Raw genomic sequence first — 13,061 nt, forward strand, 5'->3', positions numbered from 1 at the left:
ATTTGCATCATTGTGAATACTTCATATCTGTTATCAATGGAAATGACAACTCGCCAACAGCCGGCTTTATTTTCTTGTTTGTTGGCAAAGTAGAAACAAACCGCCTGAATTTTGTGTTATTAGCAGCTGCAAGGATGGAGGTACATTTTTGGAAGATTTTCGCTCTATCCAGCGCAGTTAAAATATTGCTAATTCCTTCACCGTAAGTCAAATTCAAAGGGCAACCAATATAAAACATCAATGTACTATAACAACAACTCGATCTTAGTCACTCCACAGATTTCGAAGTGCACCGCAATTGGTTGGCCATAACGCATTCATTACCCATTAGTAAATGGTATTATGAAAATACTAGCAATTGGACACTAGACTATCCACCATTTTTTGCATATTTTGAATGGCTGCTAGCTTATCCCGCGTCCGTTGTGGATACGCAAATGGTAGTTCTAACAAACCTCAACTATGCTTCTACGGCTGCAATTTACTTTCAACGTTGCTCTGTGATTGTAATGGATCTATTGTTCGCTGTTGGAGTACGACGATGTCTATGGGCGTTAAAAATATCGCAATCATCGCAACAATCCTTTGCAGCGAAGATCTTACTTTTGTTTAATGTAGGATTGTTGTTTGTGGATCATATGCATTTCCAGTATAATGGTTTCTTATTTGGTATACTATTGCTGAGTATAAGTTTGCTGCTAGAGGAACGATATCTGCTATCAGCATTCACATTTGCCGCATTGCTGATGTTTAAGCATATATTTCTTTATATGGCGCCAGCTTTTGCAGTTTATCTGCTCAAGTTTTATTGCCTGGATTCAAAGTGTGCTAGGAATGCAGTAATTTGTATTATTAAATTGGCAGTTGTCGGCTTAACACCTATTGTAGCGGCTTTCGGACCATTCTATAATCAGTTGGATCAGGTGCGAATTTATATCTTTCAAAAAGTACAACAAAATTATAGTCATGCACTTTTCAGGTATTTAGTCGCCTATTTCCCTTTAAACGTGGCTTGACACATGCTTATTGGGCGCCAAATTTCTGGGCGCTCTATAATACTGCCGACAAAGTTGCTGCCAAATTGCTACGCATTCCAAATTCAACTGGGCCTTCAACCACTTCTGGTCTTGTGCAAGAGTTTGAACCACAGTTCTTGCCTAGCATAACGCCGCGCACCACATTTGTGCTGACGTTGCTCTTTATGTTGCCAATATTGATAAAACTCTTTTTCTACACGTCAAAAAGGTAGTGCACTCTTTGCTTGTTTAATTGCCCTTGTAATATGCCGCCTCAACATAATCCAATTCTTTTAATAGTGAATCAAAAGCTACATTTTTACGTGCCGTTGTTATCTGCTCTTGTTCTTCCTTCATGTTCGGCTGGCACGTCCATGAGAAGGCTATATTAATGTGCCTTATTCCACTGTGGTAAGCAGCTTTTTTGCATTTACATTGTTATTTCTACAGTTTTTCAACTTTTCAGCTTGCTTTTCGTACTCCACTCAACGGATGCCAAACACGCATACTGGTTAAGCATTTTTGGTTATTTCTCGCTATTTCCATTACTTCACCAATCGTGCGTGTTGCTGCTGCGTTATGCTCTCTATCTGGCCTATGTGGCTTTCATGTACGGACAATTGGCCAAACTGTATCCAAACGAGCGCCAAATCAAAATGCATATGCTAGAATATCTTTACATACTTGGTTGTGTATTGCTTCCCATATATGAACACAACATAAGTTCATTTTTACGTTTAGATAAAACACTGCCATTTTTACCGCTACTACTGACATCTCTTTACTGTGGTTTAGCTGTTACATACTTTTTCATTCGTTATTATTTACATGCACTCACTATAAGTGCCTCTGCATCTTTTACATTTACAAATAATTTTAAGCCCAATACAAAAAGTACAAAAACCGTTAAAGCTAAGAATAAGCCAAAATCAAAGTTGTTCAAGTCAAAGTTGAAGCCGCAATAAAAGTAACTGTTGTATTGTAATTGCGTAGTGGCTTCCTTGTTGTTGTAACACAATGCAACCAAGCGCTTGAGGCGCGTCTGGGATAACCACGCATCGGTCGAATGTTGGCATTGTCGTAAAGCCAATAAAGATTATTTTTGAAGAAGTAAGTTTTGCCATTGTTTAATGTCGCTGCTGCATCAATGTGGCTTGGAATGCCGGGCCAACGGCACATAGGCTTCGGGTAGCCAATATCTAGCATTTTCAAGCGATCATTATAACGCCAAAATCTTTCGCCAGCAAAAATATACGTTCGATTATTTTTTGCTGCAAAAAACAGGAAATATGCATTAATTTCGCTCGTAACAGTGCCGTTAAATAAACACAGAAACTTACGCCACAACATAACGGCGTCGATTTTTGGCATATAATCTATCAAATTTTCTATCGGAAGCGGGCTATTTTCGATGAGCGTTGGAAGCTTACCCTGTGCGTAGCTGAATACCCAATATTTGTCGCCTGGTACAGAGAAGGTAATATGCATTAATTACGCGGTAAATAACAATAAAGTACAGTTATAAATAAATAATTAATAAATACCTGTAAAAAACACGCCGGCGCCATCGTAGCGCTCATAAGCAGCATCGATACGTTTGACATCAGCCGGTAGAAATGGAAACGTTTCGTAAATGCTCAGCGGATAGCTACGGAAAGAAAACGTTTAAAAGTATATTTTTAAATGTTTCATTTTCATTGCTTGAAATACCCGTTCATAACGGTATAACGTGGCGTTAACTTGTAGACATATTCATTCTTGAAAACGTGTACCGTTCCATTTAGCACGCTCAAGGCATCGAAATGGCCGAGACAAATATTTGGTATCTTTGAAAGTTCGGGTTTTGGCCATAAAGTGGGTAGCGTTGGAATAGGGTGTGGTATATCTGTATTGCTTGTTGAAAGTTCTGTTAGTTTTGTGGTACTCGAAGCGAAGCGGCTCTGTAAAAAACAAAAAATACAAAAACTTAGTTTATTATTTACTGCATTAATTGCTATGGTTTCATAGCCGAATCGGTTGAGCATTAACACTTGTAGCGCAAAATTCCGAATAAAATAAAATGTCAGATTCAACTTCAGCAGTATAAATCTGAAATCAAGAATTTGAACATTGCAACTGTTTTAATTTTAAGAACCACAGCGTAAAGGGGCTGCTACTTGATTAGTCGTAAAATTACGACTAATTTTGTCGACGACGTAAAATAATACACCGAATAGACTACGAACGCAACTAATTTCAGATACGCACTGAACGCCATTCACACAGCAGTCAATAACAACCTCCCCGACTCCGTTACAGTGAATGTTGTATCTGGAGTCAATCCATCGCCCATTACCTACCAAAAGTTCGAGTTGTCTCCCGACTTTGAAGTGATCCTTGCGCAACTTCGTTCTGGTAATTGTAACAGGTTAAACTCCTACCTATCCAGTATCGACCTCAACATAAAATATGTACCAAATATCAGTCCCCACGTGATTTTAACCACCCTAACCACCTTTTTGCATGCCCAATGAATCCCACTCATCTAACATCCCACTCTCTACGGTCCGATCTCGTCGAAACAGCACTTTTTGTTTAGGGCTCCTTAGTTGAACCCTAATTTGGGTTTAGATACCCGCTACAATAACAACGGAGGTCTGCGAGTCCGTACATATTGCAGTTGGCACTTCCTATAACTAGTTAATGTATCTGTTCACGCTCTTTACTAGTTTTGAACTAAGCTTATGATTTACCTTCCCTAAATCGTTTAACTCCTACTTATCTCAGCTTCACAATATCTCCAACAGAAAATAACATTTTTTTCGCCAGAGTTTATCGCTCGGCTTCGACCTCCACAAAATTTTGATTTAGAATATACTTAAATTGATTGTATCATGATAATTATTGAGACAATTTTTCAGCTAAACCAGTTTGCCTGCCACTTACGTACTTTATGTTGTTTTACGGTCTCGTAATCGTCATGAAAAGACGGCAATGTGATCTTAGTTGTCTGCTTGGACCGCTCTTCTTTCTTCACATGGAAAGTGGCAGCGGTTACCGCTAACTGCGGTTCTTCCGATGTATTTACAATATTCTCATCATCTTCCAAAACTTTAGTCACTGCAATGTCAAGCTCATTGAAAAATACTACTCAATACTAAAAACAAATCTTACGGTATATGGTATACATAGCTAATGTGTCATCATAATCTAGTGTTGTACCCGCTCCAGGACCTTTATAGTATGGAAACATAATTGAATTGTAATGTGGCGAATGAGCCAAACCCAAACTGTGACCGATTTCGTGTGCTGCAACTGCGTAAAAGTCCACACCCGTCGCTAGAGTAGTGGAGTTCTCCTGCCAATTTTCGTCCTCATCAAAGTGTACATCACCGCCCCAAGAACCCATTTCATAGGGGTAGAAAGCATGTGCCAATATATTGCCAGGTCCATCGAAAGCAAAACTATACAAAAAGTAGAACAAGCATTAAATTTTATTAACTGAAACTTAGATATTATAGAATATTCTCTATAGCACTTGTCTCCGTGATATCGTGTGCCAAAGTATATTATTATATCGGCATCGGTGTCATTAACGCGCTCGAAACGAAGACCACTATACCGTGCCCATAGCTCAAGAGCCCGTGCGATGTCACGCTCCACTTGAGGTTTTGGAATTTTGCGGGACCAATTGCTGATGCTATGAATGATATTGAAAATTTAGAATTTAAAATAACATAGCTGTGCGTTGTAATGGTATTTGGTATTGTGTAGCAAAAACAGACATACTTGGTATCTAATTAGACTTCGAAGTTATTCTGTCTGCTCAGAAAGATCTGTGAGTTCTTGGTAATTGATCGACACGAAGTAACATATCAAGTTTAGTATACCGTCCCCAAAATTATTTGTAGATGGCTCTAAACCGTTTTATACTCCTATGTATGTACTTTCCATGGATATGTGGGGGCAGCTTTCTAGACACGAGCTCAGTTAAAATGAAGAAAGACTGTAAGTTTTTGGGTTATACAAGGTGGGTGATAAAATTTGTTCAAACATTCAGTTTATTTTGTTTTATTTTGGGGAATGTAGTACTAACTGAACTGAGTTGTCAACGTGTGCGACTCTAAAAAGGAGCCATACCATAAAGGGGCGTGTTTATCGTCCGAAAAAAAAAACAGACCGAAATGAACGGCGACGGTAAGTAGTGAACGTAAAGAACTTGAGGCATTCTCAGACAGGTAGAGCATCAGATAATTGTATCAGAATGTACGGCGAAGTATCAACATTAGATTGAGATTGAGATAATATTAGTGGATTATATAGAAAATACGAAGAACACAATCTCAAATAATAAAACTGACAAAAAACAGCAGACCTGTTTTTTCGAATTTGAAGCGGTTTCTGAGAGATGAAAAATTGTTATACCTAAACAGGGTATATTAAGTTTGGTACGAAGTTTGTAACAGCCAGTAGGAAACCCTAATAAATAATATATTTATATAAATAATCAGCTTGACGAGCTGAGTACATTTAACCATGTCTGTCTGTCTCTCCGTCCGTCTGTAAATATGCGAATTAGTACCTCAGTTTTCGAGATAATGATCTGAAAATTTTCCTTTCCTTCTCAAGAATGCTTCCTCATTTGTAGAAACCTCGGACCACCATAAAGCTGCAAAACAAACTGACCGATCAAAAACAAGTTCTTGTATGGACTCTTTTGTATTTGTGAAGGGTATTATAGCTGCGCTGCAACCGAAGTTAATGTTTTTCTTGAGTTTATTTATTCGAGTCAACCATCTGATGATAGAAGCGAAAAATGGAAACAGTCTCTGCGATGTAACGACCAAATGGAGTAAAGTATTTGTGGTTTTATATTGTCTGTCGAGTGGCGACCTAGCCGATAAGCCATTTCTTGAAGCATTAGATTTGGCCTTAGCAGTGGTTTTAATGCATCGAAGTTTAGTCACTCGCACTTTTAAACTTTGTACTTTCAGTCTTGACTTTGCTTTGCTTTTTACGGTTACACAAACACCACTACCACAGTTATTAGACATACTACTTACAGGTAACGTATACGCCGTTTCTTCCAGGTAGGCGCACCGACCACAAAACGTTTGCGGCGTACTCTAAAATCGCTTCCGGCTCGTGACTCACTCCTTCTGTCTCTGATGCTTTGCTCGTAAGCGCGCTGTGTGCTGCTTGTGAGATAATAGGGAGTGCCTTCAATGTCAGGGACGCCGCAGCGTGGTTTACTGAAGAGCTTAAAAGTGAATAAAAACTAAAATTAACACATTGCTGATGCGGGCGCAAGAGTTTTAAGTGCCGTTAAGTTCAACACACGCTTATCATTATCAGCACTAATTGCATGTTTTATGTTTATGTAAATGATTCTTAGTCTTTTGTTTAGACTCCAACCTCCAACGTTTGATTGTCCAGCTCGCCCGTCTGATTGAGCGCTCCATATTTTTGTACATTCTTTATCGCTTCGATAATCGCCGACTCATGATAAAGTGATTCCGAATCGCTTGGATTGGTCTCCAAGTAGCCAAAGCGACGCATAAAACGCAACTAAAATTAGAATAACAATAGTTGACAATACAATTTGTTTTGGTTTTTTTTTTATTGTTCTTATTCTTGTTTCGCATACAATTTCCGGTGGCGGCACTTCAATGTTCCGTTTTTCGCGCGCATCCGTTTTTTGCACAATTTCTTCAATCTTTGCTGTTGTTGCACTTATTGAATCTTGTATATTTGTATTTGCTGGTGCTTGCCGCGTCTCCGACGTTAGCGCCAAGCAAATAATCAGACAAAGCCAAAGTGACGTCATAATTTCGAAAATTATTAACACATTTCCTTTTACCGCTGCACGCACGCACAGTTCCGCTCGGGGAGAGCAGATTTTCGCAACTGATTTAAGAGTGCGTCCACGCAGTCGGTCGGAGGGGCTATGCATTCACTTAGCGCTGTGCGCTTATCACCAAAGCGTGCGTAAAATATACATAAATATATGTTTTTTTATTGTTTATAAATGTGATGGCGTTGAACCAAGCTTGATATATGAGGCGTGACTTAACGGCGCAAGATAAGTGCTAGTGATGAGCGCTGTGTATTTGTTTTTAATCGTTATACAAGTAAATCGGGTGTTGCTAATCGAAGCTTATAGAGTATCCAGTTCATAATATGGTGTACTATACATTTGATTTTCTCTGTCGTCAATTATTTTTTTAATGCGACCTTTTTTTTTTAAATAAGCGAATTTTTCTGTAACTAGCAGTGCATTCTTGCATTCCTTAAGTGCTGTTCGTATCATTTTAAAGAATTTTAAAGAACAACTCCTTCCAAAAACTGATTTTTATTATTCATAATAGTAGCTATCGAAGGTGATAAATCGATTTTGTGATGTTCCAACTATTCGTTACCATGTTTCTGGTACCAATCTTCGACTGTTTTAATACTGTATAAGGTCGGTCATTAACACTTTACTGCCTATAAATTTCATTCCAACTTTTCCATCTTTCCAAATTTTTTTTCTTTCCAACTTTCCTGAGAATTGGGAAAGTTTTCTCTGGCCCAGTTCCAGAGAATACGGTAAAATATCGCCATCTTCCATCCTTAATTTTTCATCATTTTGAAGACAATTCACAATAAAAGACTTCGTCGCTGTATGCAAAAAACTGGAATAGACGATTTTCACAAGCTTCTTTTGAGGCAAAATTCCACAAAAAAAATTGCATTCGTAATACACAGGAACAAGTAGAAACCATAAATGTAGCGAGTAGCTATGGATATAAATATTATATTTGGCCTGGCGTTGTCCGGATGAAACATAATCTCTCTTCTATTGACCTAAGCTAGCCACATTTGGGCTATTGCTTCCTTCAGATGGTCCAATTGTTGACAGTACGGGTCTGAATTAAGCTTTTGGTCGTAAAGTAGATGATTTCTTGCCAAACCCACCAAATACATAGTAAAATCTACCTAAACATCAATGCTGGCTTGGTTATCGTTTGCGATGGCTCATCACAATTCGACAATGATAGATACCGCATGAAGTTGTTGTGAATGATTCACGATTAATCACTAGTAACCATCCATTTCAGAAATGGATCGATTTCGTTGCGATTCAGCAGCGATTCGAGTATGGGAATTTAGTCTATGAGTTTTTTTTGCGTAAAACGAAATCCAAATTGCGCGTGATTGTCTGAAACATAAAGAAAAAACTGTAAAATATAGCTCTTTGCTGGTGTCCACCTTTGACGTCTTCTAAAACAATACTGTGTCAAAAAACCTCAAAACTGTCTGAGAAGTTTTTTTAGTACGAATCTTATCCTGTCTAACGATATACGACGTGAGATATAGATTACTAAAGCGATCTATTAGAAAAATAATGAATCTCTTTTTACTAGACCTATAATATATATTAAGTATATCGCTAATCAGTGACCGAGAAAGAGAGGGGATCAGAGATCGGGGACAATTCGTTCCAGTCCCTGAGCTCTCAGAGCGACCCTGTGTTCTACAAAATTTTTTTGCGTATATTTTCTCTCCAATAATTGATGGATTAGGTAGCCCGCATTCTTTATCCTCCCAGAGTACCGGTTTTCTCTCTACGTCCCTGCCTTTAATACACTATGACAAATAAGAATGTACATGGTTGTTTGTGCGTGCTTCGGGTCATCTCCGAAATCGCAAATTTATTTTGAAAAGTTTCCGTCTTTTCTGCTTCTCCACCCATACCCTCCTTTTTACCACCACATTTCTTCGCCATTGGGTAGAAAACAAAATATATATACTTTTTATTTGATGCAAACACAACAATTCATTATACATACATACATTTATACAATGCGTTTGTGTACATACATACATGTAACTATGATTATTTAGCTATAATATTTTACAAGCATTTCGTTAATTTTTTATTTTATTTTAACATTACATTTTTTTTTCAACTTAATCGCTCATAAAATTTTTTACATATACATATCTTATATAACAGCTGCTGTTTATTTGTAAATAACATGTGTTTAACAAATATTTGCTCATTTTCATTACTCGGCTCGAACATTTTTTTCCTGATGTTGCATACCTTTACTCCCATTATTCTTTATCCATTAACCCACTTTTCCAACCGCTTTGGTTTCCTCCTCATCTCAGTAATGATTGCGACGTTTGTTCGAGGGGCAATACTCGGCGTACTCCTCCCAAGTACAGCCAACCTTAGTGCAACACTCATTCGTAATCGAGGGCGCATCGGCGCGTCGTGTACGCAACAGCGTGTTGACATAATTCAATTTAAGCCAGGTGCGTGCGATGGCTAGAAAGACTTACAGTGTTAAAATTACAGTGACTTACAGTTTTATACTACATAATAATATATTATATATAATAAGACAAAAAAATTGGACTCGTCACTCACGTTTGCTTCTTTTTTGCATTGCTTCATCGTCCATACGTTTGCGATTGCGTCGTGTTAGACGATAAATATCCTTCTCACAAGCCCAGAACAGTTGACGTATCAATTTGTCGCGACAGCGCGAGTGCGTCTCTTGATGCCAGACATTTTCCCAATCCGATTGTGATCTATAATAGTTCGAAAAAAAATTAATTTGTGTAATTAGCTATTTTTGCGACGAATTTTTAAATCGTCAACGAACGGCCGATGGATTTTATAAGTATTTTTTTCAGAGACTTATACAAAAGCTTGACGAAGGTATTTAACAAGAGCCTTTCTTTGCCAGAAATTTTGATCAAATCGAGCAAAATTAAATTATTTTTATACACTCTAGATCAAACTTGACTCGGACGGGTCCATTTAAGCTGAGCGCGCAAACCGAATGGATAAAGATTTAATTTTTTCCCTAAATTGGTACAATCTTTTTTTATTTTCATGTGAAATTTGATTTTCATATATCAATTACTGTACATATGTTTGGCAGCTTTTTATTTACCACGCAAACCGTTTGTCTGACCATTTTTACCATGGAAAACAAGTTAATAACGCGTTCGCTTGAAATTTTGAGTTTCCAATGAAATCACCGCTACGGAATCGTTAAAAATGTTACAGAATTGTTTTTGGTAAGTCTACTTTATCGCGAACACAAGTATTTGAGTGGCACAAATCATTCAGTGAAGGTCGTTAAGTCATCGAAAACTTGCCTCATGAGTGGCATCCATTCGCTTCTATTAATGATGATACCATCGAAAAAGTTAAAGAAACAGTGCTTGACAATCATTGTGTTGGCATCAGAGAGATGTCTTAAGAATTCAACATCTTTTATCGATCGACTCGACACATTTTGGCTAATTTTTTGGGTATGAGGCGTGTTAATGCTAGACTCGTACCAAAAGATATGTATCTTTTGCAAAAACGAATGTTGAGTAGAGGTCGCAAAAGAGATGCTTGACAAGGTAGAGTGATGCATTACTGGTGACGAGACGTGGGTTTACGAAGATTATGTCGAAGTTATTGAATAATCTAGCCAATGGCGAACTAAATATGCGCCGAAGCCGAAAAAAACCACGACAGAGTCTGTCAAAAATCAAGGTGATGTTAATTTTTTTTTATTAACGTAGCGTGGTTCACCATCAATTCGTTCTACAGGGTCAAACAGTCAATAGGAAATACTACTTGGCCGTTTTAAGGTGCAAACCTAGCGCGTAATTTTAAAAAATTAATTTTTAAAAAATTTAAATTTAAAGATATTTACAGTCATTTAAAGGGTAGCCGCAAAGTTCAATCAGCTCCATCAGTTTAGCTTTAAATTCGTTTTTCTCGAAACAGCATTTCTCTAATTTGCTGAAGTGTTAACTCGAAGACAAATGATCCGATCCTCATGGCATTTTTTATTGCTATTCTGTATATAAACCTACATACAGTGACCTATCAGTTTTTTGCTCTGAACCAAACTTCTCTAGTTTAACCAACATTTTTTATTATTAGTTTTCATCCATGAAAAAGTCTGGAATCACTGAAGCAGTGGAGGAACTTTTTTTTAGCGCCGTCGAAGATTTCGTATAACTCAAAAACTAATTATACAAAAATTTCTCTGTGAATTCTTGAAGTATGTATAATTATACCCTGAAATTTTCAAACCAATCGATACAGTAGTTTTTTTCCAAATTCCCAAAAAACAATCAACGCTTTTTTCGGCTATCACACTAGTTATGTCCCTTAAGGCACTACGAGAAGCAATTCGTTTTTAACGCTCGCATTTATGGGAAAATGACTCAACTTTTGAAAAAACACAAAACGAAAGTCAACGCTCAGCCACCGTATTCACCAGTTTGGCTCCCTGTAACTTTTTTCTGTTTTCGAAACTGACACAACCGGTTTGGAAATCGTATCATGTGTCCATTAAAGCCTTTAAAAGTCATACGCTGAAGGGCTTGAAGACCAGCCCAGCCGAAGCTTAAAACGAAAGTATTTAAAATTAGATTAATCGTCGGCATGCTTGTATTGACTCTAAACGTGCCTATTTTGCAGGTGATCATAAATATTTGTATTAAAATTCGCGAAAATGTTTTTATTTTGTCAATGCGGATCAAGCGTTTGATTAGATGGTAATATAATGATTTTCTCAAAAATCTTACCTTTCTCGAAATAAGAGCTCCAAACCCTCTTCGGTGTGTATGGAGTCCACTTGTAAGAAATACAGTAACAAAAAGCATAGAAACAAACTGCTATTCAAAATACTGGGTGTTGGATTCATTGTTAAGCTACAACCGTGCGTTTGCCTGATTTAAATTAAACTACAATTTTAACGGGAAATCCAAAGTTCACAGATCAAGAAGCACAGTTGAGCACAATACAATTCACTACGCGGACACAAGCTAGTCCAAATGAAGTGGAACTGCACAACTGGACGAGTCGACGGCAAGGCGTAAACTGATTTCCTAACAGGCAGTGCGACAGCGTTTTCAATTCTAACTCGCAACCCATAATCCGAGCGGTTAAGCCAAATGCGCAGGTTGTCTGAGATTTAAAACACCTGCAATTCGGTGCACGGGAGTTGCGGTGTGTGGGTGGCGGCGTTTCTATGCTGCGTGGACCATATGATATTTGAAATTACGACTTCAGAAGACACCTAGTTATCATAGTTGTTGTTGTTGTTGTTGCTGTTGTTAATGTTGTTGTTGAGTGCATGTTAATTTTGGCTTCGTTTATTTAATTTTATAGCTCTTTGTATTTCATTATACTTATGCGCAACCCAACCCTCACAAACACATGCACACACATACATATACATCGATACATGTGTATGTATGTACTTATAAACATATGGCTTTTTGGCTTTCCACCGATCTAATGAAGACATATCTAACGCTGACACATGTACAATCCGGTGTATCTCTTTAATTCACTTGTTCTTGTTGCTGTTGTTGTAGTGCGGTGTAAATTAGGCACTGATAGGGTTGTGTTCGGATGCTGACACTATTACATGTTCATATCCACCTATGTATGTATGTATGTGTGGGTGTGCACACCGTCGTCCATATGGCAAAGTGCAAGTAATGAATTCATTTCTTTTCCTCACGCGCAAATATATGCGAACGCGTACAAATATGCTCATACACCTACACACACACACACATCTAAATATACTCAACTCATTTGTGGACCAACCTGTTGCGTATATTTGCGCCGTTTCATTGTTTTCTAATAAACACCGTAAAAATCTGACAGCACGAGCGTGTAAGCGTTGTTCATTAACTCCAAGCGTCGGCGGTGTAAATTATTGTAACGCAACCCTACAGGGATATTTTGCGATTGGGCAGCAAAAACTATGAAGTTCTCGACCGCAGATATTACCAACAAATCTCGAACGGAATACAACCATTTTTGAAAGTAATGGTGGTTTGTTTCGCCAATACCGTTATCTATCGCTTCTTCATGCCTTAATGATTACTTTATTGTTTGAGTTATCTTCGATAAATCCTTGGGAATCCTTGAAAATGATCAGGAATCCGATTATCTCCGCAGGAGTGTACCAATCTGATGCTGAACTAGTTGCTGATTCTAGAAAATCTCTTCGGGTTTCAGTCTGGTGGTTTGTTATTCAGTTT

The 13,061-nt window shown here is 37.9% G+C and overlaps 3 protein-coding genes across 4 annotated transcripts; 1 reads left to right on the top strand and 2 right to left on the bottom strand.

Annotated features, from left to right (window-relative positions):
- The first annotated feature begins 29 nt into the window (after positions 1–29).
- Positions 30–2,001, top strand: xit (ALG6/ALG8 family glucosyltransferase xit). 2 transcript variants are annotated; one of them, XM_014246380.3, is made up of 5 exons: positions 30–202; positions 269–923; positions 980–1,245; positions 1,317–1,427; positions 1,483–2,001. In XM_014246380.3, the coding sequence occupies exons 1-5, from the start codon at positions 135–137 to the stop codon at positions 1,979–1,981; spliced, it is 1,599 nt and encodes a 532-aa protein (XP_014101855.2). In that variant the 5' UTR covers positions 30–134; the 3' UTR covers positions 1,982–2,001. The 2 variants fall into 2 exon arrangements, with proteins under 2 accessions (XP_014101855.2, XP_036231978.2); XM_036376085.2 differs by having other exon boundaries at positions 37–202; positions 280–923.
- On the bottom strand, positions 1,772–6,915 carry LOC106626557 (stromelysin-3). Its single transcript, XM_014246373.3, has 10 exons — positions 6,643–6,915; positions 6,411–6,563; positions 6,059–6,255; positions 4,534–4,695; positions 4,170–4,459; positions 3,946–4,115; positions 2,727–2,956; positions 2,561–2,664; positions 2,357–2,479; positions 1,772–2,287 (listed from the first exon to the last, which is right to left on the bottom strand). Exons 1-10 carry the CDS (start codon positions 6,820–6,822, stop codon positions 1,956–1,958), a joined length of 1,941 nt encoding a protein of 646 aa, XP_014101848.2. The 5' UTR covers positions 6,823–6,915; the 3' UTR covers positions 1,772–1,955.
- A 1,852-nt stretch (positions 6,916–8,767) lies between these two features.
- Positions 8,768–11,864, bottom strand: Ilp7 (Insulin-like peptide 7). Its single transcript, XM_014245755.3, has 3 exons — positions 11,589–11,864; positions 9,415–9,578; positions 8,768–9,312 (listed from the first exon to the last, which is right to left on the bottom strand). Exons 1-3 carry the CDS (start codon positions 11,705–11,707, stop codon positions 9,149–9,151), a joined length of 447 nt encoding a protein of 148 aa, XP_014101230.2. The 5' UTR covers positions 11,708–11,864; the 3' UTR covers positions 8,768–9,148.
- Between the last annotated feature and the right edge of the window lie 1,197 nt (positions 11,865–13,061).

The sequence above is a fragment of the Bactrocera oleae genome, chromosome 5 (assembly GCF_042242935.1).
Source record: "Bactrocera oleae isolate idBacOlea1 chromosome 5, idBacOlea1, whole genome shotgun sequence".
NCBI lineage: Eukaryota > Metazoa > Arthropoda > Insecta > Diptera > Tephritidae > Bactrocera > Bactrocera oleae.